Raw genomic sequence first — 14,478 nt, 5'->3', positions numbered from 1 at the left:
TATTTTTTCCCACGTTATAAAACTTTTCTGCGTTTAGGCCAGGTATGATAAATGCGGCACCTGCATTATTGTTGAATATAGAACCATCTGTATCAACCATTAAGCGGTTTGGATATTTATGATATAGGTGGATTTGAGCATAGGATGACAATAAATGTATGTTTTCAGTTTTTGTCACATTCGTATAATCAATAGCAAATTGGGCGCTCTTGAGTTCCCAAGGAGGAATAGGGGATATAACACACTGTTTGGCTATATCATGCTCTCTCTCTCTCTCTCTCTCTGTGTGTGTGTTTGTGTGTGTGTTTGTGCGTGTGTGTGAAATGTTGGAACATGTGTAAATGACTGTGTGGTTGTATTGTATGCTTTTAATGTATCAGCATAAATTTATGTTTTCATGTTTAGTATTTAACATGTTTCATAATATGTGTCTGTCCTCATGTGCAACACCCCCACCCCTCACTCTTCCTCTGTCTTCTTTCTTTCCTGCCTGCATGTCCGTCAGTCTGTCTGCCTGCCTGCCTGCTTGCATGTCCGTCAGTCTGTCTGTCTCTGTCTGTGTGTCTCTCTCCCTTTCTCCCTCCTTCCTTCTTTTCTTTCTGAATTTTCTGTGAGTCTTGTGCACGCCCAACACTCAGCTTGTATCACATACTGACATAAACTTATATTTGGGCCAACAGCAAAGTGAGAGTTGTATGATCCATGGTTTCTCCATTACAATGGGAAGTCATTTACAACTCAGTCTTTTGTGAAGGACTATGACTCTCAAACAAGGAGGCAAGATTGCACTGGCTCTTAGTGCCGCAGTCTTGGGGGCTACCTGGTCTTTGGTGAACCATGCCCAACGCCGACTGTCCTGAAACAGTCTTGGCCGAGAGAGTGGGGGTGTACTTTGGGCAAGACACTCTCCACTATAATCAAATTCTAGCCCAGATGGTTGAGACAGCAGTTGCCTCCTCTGCTGTTCTGGTGATCATAGATGGACACGACTAACTATCATATACTTTGTTACTTTGATGCTTTATTTCAGCTTAATGTATACTACGTTTCACATCAACCTTTTTCATGTATGTTTACGTGTGCGTCGGACTCGAACGGACGGACGGACTGACTGACTATCCTATCTAGCTTTCTATCTAAAATCCTAATGATGCAACTGCAGAACTGTAAGTATATGATTGCAAAAAATGAAAAGTGTTTTTTTTTTTAATCTAGCAAGGAAAAGAAATAGATATATGAGTAAGACAGTAAATATGTAAATTGAATAAATATATAAATGACTAAATGAATAAATAAATGAGCAAATAAATAAATGAACAAACAAATAATTAGATAAATAAACAAATACACAAAACAATCAAGTGAATAGATAAATACACAAAAAACAATCAAATGACTCACCACCATCAAAGCAGACGACGCTGACAGGACGACAGATGTGGACCCCCCAGCCCTGATGTCTGCAGTGCCCTATGTTTACTTCTGTTCCCTGACAGTTTACGTCGTCAAGGAACATCTTCGGTGGTGGAGTCCCGTGCTGCTGGTTCCCCATATTCTGTGGATTGTTCACATCATCACACAGCAGGAAATAAAGAGAGACAGACAGACAGAGGGAGACAGAGACAGATATGGAGAGAGACAGAGAGACAGACACAGGGAGACAGAGACAGATATGGAGAGAGACAGATACAGACAGACACAGGGAGACAGAGACAGATTTGGAGGGAGACAGAGAGAGACAGGCAGACGTACATAAACACATACAGACATACAGATAGACAGACAGAATGCTTTTCAAAACAGATAAAGAGCTGATACTTGCAACATGAAAAAGGAATGCTTGGGTGGAACTGGGATTATTCTTTATATATATATATATATATATATATATATATATATATATATATATATATATATATATATATATGTAAGTGTGTTTGACTGACAAATTATCAATGCTAATGCATTTGATTAATTGCAGTTAGTAAGCGGATTGTTTGACAACAGGTAGGTCACAGTTTGTTCGTATAATACATAATTACAATAATCATTACATTAGATTCATATACATCTTTCTGATACCTCAAATAGCTTTTCAATAATGATGAAACATGCACACATGTGAGATATGAAACACAGAGGTCAACAATCATATTGATACCTATATATTCACCAAGCATAAATGCACACACACACACACACACACACACCGGACAAAAAAGTAACATTAGTAGTGGTAGTGGCTTACCAGTAGTAGTAGTGGTGATAATGATAGTGCTAATAGTGATACAACAACAACTACTACTACTACTATTACTACTACTACTACTACTACTGTTGCTTCATTAATTGTGATACTGTTCAGAGTTACATGTGCTTGACAAGAATAGATTTTTTTTTTACTCGAACCTCAGTATGTACATTCATGTGGTCAATCTGATATGCATAGTCAATTGTGAACTGCTATGGATTAATTCTGCTTATCAATACCTTTATTTTTGAAACCTCAAAAAGTCTCTTTTTTACGGGTTTATGCTTTCACGAATCGACTATTGTAATTCTTTTCACACAGGCTGTCCTCAAAATCTTCATCACTGAATTCAAACGAAACAACTTCAGAACAATGCTGCCCGTCTGACTCTCAGAGTCCCACGTACTGATCATATTTATCCTCACCTCCGTACGCTGCACTGGCTACCCGTAGAGCCGAGAATTAAATACAAAGTTGTATGTCTCTGCTTTCCTGTTTTCCACTACACTGGACCAACGTATCTTTCTGACCTCGTCAGTGTTTACACGCCCTCCAAAACCCTCCGCTCTTCCTGTGACGGGTCAGTACAAGAACCTATGGTGAACGCTCTTTCCTCTTTGCTGCTCCTCATATCTGGAACAGCCTTCCACAACAGATCCGTTCATCTGACTCCAATGTAATTTGTAACTATTTCGTCCTGAGCTCTTAAAAAGAAAGGTCACTATACAAATGCATATTATGATTGTAATTATTATTATTATTATTATAGTAAGTATCATAAGCACCACCATCATCATCATCAACACCGTCACCATCATCTTCACCATCATCATCAACACAAACACCACTACAGTCAATGATAATCATCACTGACATCAACGCTATCATCATTATCAGATACAACGCCCCCATCACAATGAAATCCTCACCAATCCATTTTGACTCAGATGAAGCTGCCGACACACGACGGTGGCATCCCTGCTGTCAAAGCCATCGTCACAAATGCTGCCCCAGTCTCCGTCAGGCAGTCGTACTTCCACGCGTCCCTCTTTCTTATGTGTTCCTCCCATCAAACGAACCTCTAGATCTACATGGAAAGACAGACACACAATAAACACACACTGTGTAATTTATATCATCAGTGAGTTTTGTCAGAAACATTTACTAGTAACAAATATACTTTCAGTGTGTTATGTTGTTGACATTATCTGTACTATGTATGGGGCATCAATGGAACAGTTGGTTTTTTTTAGAATTATTCATTCGAAGCATTTCATCACAACAGGGGTAAGAGCAATGGTGGGATAGTCGTTCAGGGAGACATATCTTTTGGGGACAAGGTAACCAATTCAGTTTTCCCATGAAGTGGGTTCACAGCAATCATATAGAGACCACATCAACAGGTTGCTGAACATTCTGCATAACTGTGAGGCACATGTCTTCTGTCCATATTCCTTTATTTCTCTTTGTTTCGGTTTGTTTCCTGAGAGTTCCATCACAACTGTAACAAACGATGCCCATTTCAAACTTTTTGACTTTTGACACCCGGGTCTTGTAGCCTGGGAAGAAATGCTCCAGAAATAATGTTCTATTGTTGTGTTGTTTCTGGTGCTTTGTTTTATGGCTGTGTGCTGGGGCCATCTTGACACACTGATCAGAACAGTGAACAGACAGTTGGCAGTTTTGACGACGTGTAGGCTGCCGGAAAAATGATGACACACATATTCTATACAGTTTTAAAGGACGAAGTTCACCACGTTTTCTCCGACTTTCTCAAAAAAAAAAGAGTGGACAATAGCGGCAGGTTTAGGTTCCCCCACATCAGCACACACACTGATATCAAATCAATACAAATCAAAAATACTCTGTCAATCCACAAGCAGGGTACACATTTCTAGGTCAGTGAATTTGGACTGTTTCAATGTACCGTTAACTGGATGAACTGGATAACCGCTAAATGGTTTCTGATGAATCATATCACTTCTTGTTTTTTTTCTGATGGTTCATGGCATTCGGATGACACGATGAACACACGTCCTGTGTGGAGAATGCACTTTGGGCACGAAAAGAACAGACGATGACAACAGAGTAAGTAGCAAACCCCTCTCTCATATATATATATATATATATATATATATATCTGTCTGTCTGTCTGTCTGTGTGTGTGTGTGTGTGTGTGTGTGTGTGTGTGTGTGTGTGTGTGTGTGCGCGTGTGTGTGCGTGTGTGTGTATGTGTGCGTGTGACTGAAACCCGGCTGAATGACACAGGAAATGAATGATGAGCGCCAAAAGACAGCTGTCAGTCGGATGATCTACCCAGGTATGCAGCCTGTTCAGCAAATGACTCAGTGATTGAAAAGCACTTAGATCTTGGTCTCTGTTTGTGGATAGGCGTTTTATAAGTGACCATGCGAATCAATCAATAATGTGATTGTATATGATCTCTTCAAGTGCACTTCTCTTTAATGTAGCCTGTATCTTATCTTTGTCATGTGATTTTCCTGTACATTACAGTTCACACCCGAAGATATGTTTGGTGATTTTGTCAGAAAGTCGTGAGGAACACAGGGAACATTTGAAACTTTGACAGTTCTATATCATAATGATCGTAGAAGTACGGAATCAGATGTGGGCTGCTTAAGATATAACTGTATAGGGGGCTCTGGAGAGAGATAGTACCTTTGTTAGCTTGGCTGCTGCTTCTTAATAGAAGGACGGGCGCACTGGTTCTCCTCCACCCCCCAACTCTCACATGCTGGCTCCAAGCGCCATACCCCGGGACCTCGCCTCAGCAGGCGTGCCAAACCATGTGAGGGGGTGATGTTAACACTGCATCACTGGGCGTAACTTCAAGAAGAAGACTAACGGCCAAGGCGGACAAGTTCCAAGATGAACTTAACGGCTATGTGTTCGAGACCAGGGCGAGCCACCAAGTAGGAGGAATACGGCTGTGGTCTGGCATGGAGAGGGATGGGCTCCGCCATGCGACATTGCCCAAGACACGCCAATGAAAATGTCAACTACAAGAAGAATCATACCGGATCGGTCGTCGCCCGGATTCAGGACCGCCTCTTCCGCTGGCAGGATTCACCAGGGCGGGAGTGGAAACTATGCTACTGGCGATCCAATTAAGACCATTCGTGCCAGAAACAATATCGTCATTGGCACATGGAATGTTAGAACCTTAAGAGAGGCAGGAAAACTGGAAGAGCTGGAACATGAAATGAGGAGATATCGGTGGAACATCCTTGGCCTATGCGAAATGAGATGGAAAAACTTTGGGGAAATAAAAACGCAGGAAGGTCATAAACTTTACTATAGTGGCAGAGAAGACCGGCATGAACACGGAGTGGGAATCCTCGCACACAAAGAAACTGCAGATGCCGTCATGGGATGCCGTCCCATCTCAAGCCGACTCATGTCAATACGACTCAAAGCATCACCCTTCAACATTACAATTATACAGGCATATGCTCCAACAACAGACCATGATGATGAAGAAGTCGAAGAATTCTACAGCCAACTTCAGGAAGTTATTGATGATACACCAAAGAAAGACATCTTGATAGTTCAAGGAGACTGGAAGGTGAAGGTAGGGGAAGATGCGTATGAAGACTGGAAAGGCACTTGCAGGCGATACTGTAACAACAGCACCAACGACAGAGGTTTAAGACTATTAGAATTTGCCAGGTGCAATGATCTTAAACTCACAAACACCTTTGGAGCACACAAAGCGTCTAGGAGATGGACATGGCACAGCCCAGGGGGAGAATACCACAACCAGATAGATTATATCTTGGTACAACGCCGTTTCCAGACAAGCGTAAACATTGCCAAAACCAGAAGCTTTCCAGGTGCAGACATCGGCAGCGACCATGAGCTAGTAATGATGTCATTCGCAGAACGCTTAAAGAAGAACATAAAACAGGGAAGCTTCCGAATGAAGTTCAATCTAGATAAGCTGAAGGACCCAAACATATTAGAATTATTCCAAGCAAACATTGGCGGGAAATTTGCACCCCTCTTGGCACTGGAAGAAGACATCGAAATGGAAAGTATGATCGACACATTCAATGACTCCTTCAATGAAGCAGGAAAAGAGCTCCTTGGAAGAAAGAGGATAATAAAGAAACCATGGGTTTCTGAGGAAGTCCTAGAGCTTTGTGATAAGCGCAGAGAACTGAAGAGTCAGAAGCAGAGTGCAGAAGGGGCAAGAAAGTATAAAGAAGCAACTAAAAAGGTGAAGAAAGGAATGAAAGATGCTATGGAAAACTGGACAGATGAGAAATGTGAGGAGATAGAAACCGGCTTGGAAAGAAACGACTGTAAGAAGGCCTATCAACTGGTAAAAGACCTAACTGCAACAAAATCAACAAGAACCTCCACCATACAAGATAAAGCGGAAAAGTGCTTGACAGAAGAGGAGGACATAATGAACAGATGGACGGAATATTGTGATGAGTTATACTCCCATAGAGCAACTGGAGATTCTGAAGTGCTGAATGTCCCACTGTCATCTGAAACAGCCTCATGTAGTTTACTGAGAGAGGAAGTTGTAAAAGCAGTCTTATCTCTAAAATTGGGAAAATCTGCAGGTGTTGATAATGTCCCAGCTGAAATGGTGCATGCAGGAGGTGATCCATGTATAGACGTACTCCATCGAATCTGCAACAAGATCTGGCAGACTGGAGTATGGCCAAAAGCGTGGACACAATCCCTTATAATAACACTTCCTAAAAAAGGCAACCTCCAACAATGCCAGAACTACTGCACCATTAGTCTCATCAGTCACCCAAGCAAAGTGATGCTGAAGATCTTACTGAACAGGCTCAAACCACAGGCTGAAAGAATCATCGCAGAAGAACAAGCTGGATTCAGACCTGGACGCAGTACAACAGAGCAGATCTTCAACATAAGACTCATAATGGAAAAATATCTCCAGCATCAACAGGACCTCTATCACGTCTTAATGGATTTTAAGAAAGCATTCGACAGAGTTTGGCACACTGCACTGTGGGCAACTATGAACCTCTACAACATCAGTGCCAACCTAATCAAAGTCGTACAGAGCCTCTATGAGAATGCAACAAGTGCAGTGTTTCACAACAACATAGGTGATTGGTTTCGGACGACGGTCGGTGTGCGCCAGGGTTGCCTGCTCTCCCCTACTCTCTTTAATCTATTTCTTGAGAGAATCATGGAAGAAGCACTAGAAGAACATGAAGGAACAGTGAGCATTGGAGGGCGAACAATCACAAACTTGCGCTTCGCTGATGATACTGACGGATTAGCTGGTCACGAGCAAGAGCTAACAGACTTAGTGAACTGCTTAGAAGAAAAATCAACAAAATTTGGTATGGAAATCAGCGGGGAAAAAACAAAAGTGATGACAAACAGCAACTTCACATCAGAAATCAAAATCAAAGACCAGAAACTTGAAAGTGTTCACAGATTCAAATATTTGGGATCTATCGTGACAGACGAGGGATCAAAACCAGAAATACTGTCAAGAATTGCCCAGACCACAACCGCAATGACCAAGCTCAAACCCATCTGGAGAAACAGAAAATCAGACTGATGCGCTCTCTGGTCATGTCAATCTTTTTATATGCATGTGAATCATGGACCCCCACAGCAGACTTAGAGAGAAGAATAAGAGCTGTAGAAATGAGGTGCTTCCGAAGACTCTTAGGCATCTCATACAAAGACCACATCACGAATGAAGAAGTCAAGAGACGCATCCGCAATGAAATCGGGCCCTATACTGACCTTCAAACACTCGCCAGACAACGAAAACTGAAGTGGTTTGGTCATGTCACACGCTCCTCTGGTCTTGCTAAAACAATCTTACAAGGCACAGTGAGGGGAGGAAGAAGAAGAGGCAGGCAAAGGAAGAGATGGGAGGACAACATTCGAGAGTGGACAGGCATGGAGCTGAGAGACACCCTGAGCGTGGCCGAGAGACGCGAGGACTGGAGAAAGGTGGTTGACAAAGCTTCGAAGGCGCCCCAAAGGATTCGGAATCTGAGGGATCGGTGACGGTGACGGTGACGGTCTTGTTTCCAGCACGCAACTTTCGGTTTGACAAACGCTCGTTTCTGATGGTGAGCTGAAACACCATGTGGATCAGTACATGTATGTGAGTGCTGGTTACCCGCCTCCCCCTCCCCACACCCCTCTCCTCCCCTCCACCCCGACGTTTTCCGTTTTGTTGTTGTTCATCATAAATCACACATGAACTGTGAGGGCTTTGCTTGTTGTATATATGCATTTAGATTAGGAGACAATGTTTGCAAAACATGTGTGCAACAGTTTATCACATTGAATGCGACACGCATCAAGCATAAACCTCAAAGTTGATCCGGCAATGTATCCAGACCGATCAGTAATACGAAAGAGAAATGGAACTACACGGTGCATTCCGGAATGACCAGTTCATGGTTTGTATCAAAACACACGGTGGAACAGTGGAGAGAATCAGAGATTACCAGAGGGAGTTGCAGTGACATTCGTCGCTGAGAAATGTTCCAGACTGATAATGCTGCTTAGAGCCCAGTAGTAACACATCATGGGAACATAATGATTATCTCCAAAATAGTCCACGAGTGTTCCCTGTCTGGAGAGCTCAGTGGTTATGGAACTTGTGTCTGTCAAAAGAAAGTCTGAAGATCCCAGTGGACAAAAAATGTTTGATCTGTGTGTGTGTGTGTGTGTGTGTGTGTGTGTGTGTGCGTGTATGTGTGTGTGTGTGTGTGTGTGTGCGTGTATGTGTGTGTGTGTGTGTAGACAGATAGATGTGTGTGTGTGTGTGTGTGTGTGTGTGTGTGTGTGTGTGTGTGTGTGTGTGACGCAGCACGCGAAAATCCGGCTGAAGTCGCATCCAGTTATTCTTAGCTGTACACAAAAACAAGTAGTTTGGGTCAAAATTATGAAGATCGGGATTTTTATAGATATCGCATCTTCGAAGTCTTATCTTTGCTGTCAGTAAGTGTCTTTGCACAAAACACCCTGGAACTGTAGTATTTTCAATGTTTTCAGGTGCATGCCTGTCAAAACCATGTAGAAAAATACTGCACTCTTTCGCCCTATTTCAGTTACATGCTGAATGCAACGAAGACGGGGAAACTCCGGTCTGCGAAGTCATGAATGGAAATAAGCAGTGAACAGGCATTAATCGTCTCCCCTAGACTTTCTGAATCGGGATAGTGTATGATTGTAGTTGGTTTTCAATGGTTTTACTGGCTACCCGCCGTAAGTTGTGACTTTAGCCGGGTCCCATCGATTCTTCGAATTTAACCAAGTTTCCGACTCAAAGTTCGAAAAAAAAAATTGAAAGTTCAGGCTTTCTGTGGAATGTTTTAATTGATGTTGTTTCATTCTGTGGTGTGTGTGACTCACGAAAATTCATCGAAGGACCTATGTGTCCATAAAATCGATGCAACATGAAGTGAACTAATATGGCGTCTTCGAAAACATCACCTGCCTAGCGACTCGCAGCAATTCTCAACGAATCCCAACAGATAGGTTGTGAAGTGAAAGCATGACCTGTTGCACACATGAACTGTGACTCTATCTGAACATATGCAGGCAATAGGCATCTTGACACTTTCCTCGTTTGAATACAAATAGCTATGAATGTAGGTTACCTTTCACGCACCGACCGCGCGCGCGCGTGTGTGTGTGTGTCTCTGTCTGTGTGTATGTGTCTGTGTGTCTGTGTATTCAATTTCATTGAATGTCTATCCACATCAAGTGATATTAGACATGGAAAAAAAAAAGAGGGGGGGGGAGGAAAAAAAGGGAGGGCAAGGGAAAGGGATGAAAACAATACTAATCACAACATTAACTTAACAACTTTCCAAGAGAATAACTTTCCAACTTTAAAACATGTAGGCATATATATATATAAAAAAACAAAACAAAAAAACAACAAAACAAACAGAACAAACAAACAAACAACAACAATAAAACATCCAAAGGTTATAACAACAACCTAACTAGAAGATCTTACAAACATTTGGAGAAAAAAAAATCAGACAGAGATAAGTCCAAGATTTCTTGACACCCCCACCCCTCCACCCTCCCACCCCCTTAAGTTACAGTAACAATCCAATTGGACTATTTGACAGTGATTCGAAAAAAATCGAACAATAAAAGTGAAGAGTCCAAGATTTCTTTCAATGGGAAAGATGCTAGTACATGTATATGACATTTCAGCATATGGCATGTAAATACATGATCACTTGTAATAGAATTACCAAATATACAGGAAACACTTTTTTATATAATTAGTCTGTCTTGAAACAGTTCAGTTTCCATCTACAGATCAATAACGCAATCTGCCTTTTATTGTGTTGTTAATAGTTGCCAACAATTCCATTAATTTTAATTTATTTCTTCCTGTAAATGGGAACAGCCTATATTCCTTTCTGTTATCTGAAAGTCTGATCGCTGGATCTGTTTCACTATACTATAACATTCTTGTAATGAAAATGGAAGAAATAAACATGCTGACTCAGCTGATCCTTTTGCTCCTTTTTTTTTTTTTTTGCTAATAAATCAACCTTCTCATTATAAAAAATGCCACAATGCGAAGGAATCCAGATAAAAGTCATGTTAGTGCCCCTCACTGAGAGTAAATGAATTAGACGTCTAAGTTCAATAGTTATTTCAGATCTAACTTTCGAGTGTATAGATTTCACAGCATTAATAACTGACTTGGAGTCCACACAAAAATCAATTTGGTATATATCTTTTGGAAAATCGAGTACAAATTTCTGTGCCATAAGTACTGCAACTAGCTCCGCCGTAAAGACTGACTTATTTTTTCCCACGTTATAAAACTTTTCTGTGTTTAGGCCAGGTATGAAAAATGCGGCACCTGCATTATTGTTGAATATAGAACCATCTGTATAAACCATTAAGTGGTTTGGATATTTATGATAAAGGTGGATTCGAGCATAGGATGACGATAAATTTATGTTTTCAGTTTTTGTCACATTCGTATAATCAATATCAAATTGGGCGCTCTTGAGTTCCCAAGGAGGAATAAGGGATATAACACACTGTTTGGTGATATCATGCTCTGTGTGTGTGTGTGTGTGTGTGTGTGTGTGTGTGTGTGTGTGTGTGTGTGTGTGAAATGTTGGAACATGTGTAAATAACTGTGTGGTTGTATTGTATGCTTTTAATGTATCAGCACAAATTTATGTTTTCATGTTTAGTATTTAACATGTTTCATAGTATGTGTCTGTCCTCATGTGCAACACCCCCACCCCTCACTCTTCCTCTGTCTTTCTTTCCTGCATCTCTGTCTGTCTGTCTGCCTGCCTGCCTGCCTGCCTGCATGTCCATCAGTCTGTCTGCCTGCCTGCCTGCTTGCATGTCCGTCAGTCTGTCTGTCTCTGTCTGTGTGTCTCTCTCCCTTTCTCCCTCTTTCCTTCTTTTCTTTCTGAATTTTCTGTGAGTCTTGTGCACGCCCAACACTCAGCTTGTATCACATACTGACGTAAGCTTACATTTGGGCCAACAGCAAAGTGAGAGTTGTATGATCCATGGTTTCTCCATTACAATGGGAAGTCATTTACAACTCAGTCTTTTGTGAAGGACTATGACTCTCAAACAAGGAGGCAAGATTGCACTGGCTCTTAGTGCCGCAGTCTTGGGGGCTACCTGGCCTTTGGTGAACCATCCCCAACGCCGACTGTCCTGAAACAGTCTTGGCCGAGAGAGTGGGGGTGTACTTTGGGCAAGACACTCTCCACTATAATCAAATTCTAGCCCAGATGGTTGAGACAGCAGTTACCTCCTCTGCTGTTCTGGTGATCATAGATGGACACGACTAACTATCATATACTTTGTTACTTTGATGCTTTATTTCAGCTTAATGTATACTACGTTTCACTTCAACCTTTTTCATGTATGTTTATGTGTGCGTCGGACTCGAACGAACGGACGGACGGACTGACTGACTATCCTATCTAGCTTTCTATCTAAAATACTAATGATACAACTGCAGAACTGTAAGTATATGATTGCAAAAATGAAAAGTGTTGTTTGTTTGTTTTTTAATCTAGCAAGGAAAAGAGAGAGATAAATGAGTAAGACAGTAAATATGTAAATGGAATAAATATATAAATGACTAAATGAATAAATAAATAAACAAATAAATAAATGAACAAACAAATAACTAGATAAATGAATAAATAAATAAATAAATAAATAAATACACAAAAACAATCAAATGAATAAATAAATACACAAAAAACCAATCAAATGAATAAATAAATACACAAAAAACAATGAAATAACTCACCACCATCAAAGCAGAGGACGCTGACAGCTTCATAAGAATTACAGTTGTGGACCCCCCAGCCGCGATGTCTGCAGTGCCCTATGTTTACTTCTGTTCCCTGACATTTCACGTCGTCAAGGAACATCTTCGGTGGTGGAGTCCCGTGCTGCTGGTTCCCCATATGCTGTAGATTGTTCACATCATCACACAGCACTCCATGAGTCAGAGAAAGATGAGATGAGTGGAGCAAAAAAGAAGAGAAAGGAATGTAGAGAGGAAAGCATGACAGAACAAAGAGGGAAAGAAAGAAAGAAAGGAAGGAAGACAGAAAGAAAGAACGAAAGAAAGAAAGGAAGGGAGGAAAATGAGGAACAAAACTGGAAAGCTCAAACAAGTGACTGAGAGAGAGGGAGACAGACAGACAGACATAAACAGACATACAGAGACTGGGAGAATGAGTGAGAAGGAAATAAAGAGAGACAGACAGACAGAGGGAGACAGAGACAGATATGGAGAGAGACAGAGATATGGAGAGAGACAGAGACAGACAGACACAGGGAGACAGAGACAGATATGGAGAGAGAGAGATACAGACAGACACAGGGAGACAGAGACAGATTTGGAGGGAGACAGAGAGAGACAGGCAGACGTACATATACACATACAGACATACAGATAGACAGAATGCTTTTCAAAACAGATAAAGAGCTGATACTTGCAACATGAAAAAGGAATGCTTGGGTGGAACTGGGATTATTCTTTATATATATATGTAAGTGTGTTTGACTGACAAATTATCAATGCTAATGCATTTGATTAATTGCAGTTAGTAAGCGGATTGTTTGACAACAGGTAGGTCACAGTTTGTTCGCATAATGCATAATCAAAATAATCATAACATTAGATTCATATACATCTTTCTGATACCTCAAATAGCTTTTCAATAATGATGAAACATGCACACATGTGAGATATGAAACACTGAGGTCAACAATCATATTGATACCTATATATTCACCAAGCATAAATGCACACACACACACACACACACACACACACACACACCGGACAAAAAAGTAACATTAGTAGTGGTAGTGGCTTACCAGTAGTAGTAGTGGTGATAATGATAGTGCTAATAGTGATACAACAACAACAACTACTACTACTACTATTACTACTACTACTACTGTTGCTTCATTAATTGTGATACTGTTCAGAGTTACATGTGCTTGACAAGAATTTTTTTTTTTTTTTTTTACTCGAACCTCAGTATGTACATTTATGTGGTCAATCTGATATGCATAGTCAATTGTGAACTGCTATGGATTAATTCTACTTATCAATACCTTTATTTTTGAAACCTCAAAAAGTCTCTTTTTTATGGTTTTATGCTTTCACGAATCGACTATTGTAATTCTTTTCACACAGGCTGTCCTCAAAATCTTCATCACTGAATTAAAACGAAACAACTTCAGAACAACCCTGCCCGTCTGACTCTCAGAGTCCCACGTACTGATCATATTTATCCTCACCTCCGTACGCTGCACTGGCTACCCGTAGAGCCGAGAATTAAATACAAAGTTGTATGTCTCTGCTTTCCTGTTTTCCACTACACTGGACCAACGTATCTTTCTGACCTCGTCAGTGTTTACACGCCCTCCAAAACTCTCCGCTCTTCCTGTGACGGGTCAGTACAAGAACCTATGGTGAACGCTCTTTCCTCTTTGCTGCTCCTCATATCTGGAACAGCCTTCCACAACAGATCCGTTCATCTGACTCCAATGTAATTTGTAACTATCTATTTCATGTAATGCGTCCTGAGCTCTTAAAAAGAAAGGTCACTATACAAATGCATATTATGATTGTAATTATTATTATTATTATTATTATTATAGTAAGTATCATAAGCACCACCATCATCATCATCAACACC

General features: G+C 40.9%; 1 protein-coding gene across 1 annotated transcript in view; it reads right to left on the bottom strand.

The window, feature by feature from the left end:
• LOC143287839 (uncharacterized) overlaps nt 1-14,478 on the bottom strand; it is a 127,366-nt gene that overhangs the window by 81,321 nt on the left and 31,567 nt on the right. The window contains exons 5-7 of the mRNA XM_076596078.1: nt 12,567-12,729; nt 3,181-3,338; nt 1,402-1,555 (exon numbers count right to left, since the gene is read on the bottom strand). Coding sequence (XP_076452193.1) covers nt 1,402-1,555; nt 3,181-3,338; nt 12,567-12,729 — 475 coding nt within the window. The remainder of the gene's footprint in view (nt 1-1,401; nt 1,556-3,180; nt 3,339-12,566; nt 12,730-14,478) is intronic.

The sequence above is a fragment of the Babylonia areolata genome, chromosome 12, assembly GCF_041734735.1.
Source record: "Babylonia areolata isolate BAREFJ2019XMU chromosome 12, ASM4173473v1, whole genome shotgun sequence".
In the NCBI taxonomy this organism is placed as follows: domain Eukaryota; kingdom Metazoa; phylum Mollusca; class Gastropoda; order Neogastropoda; family Buccinidae; genus Babylonia; species Babylonia areolata.
This window is presented reverse-complemented; position numbering and strand designations above follow the sequence as displayed.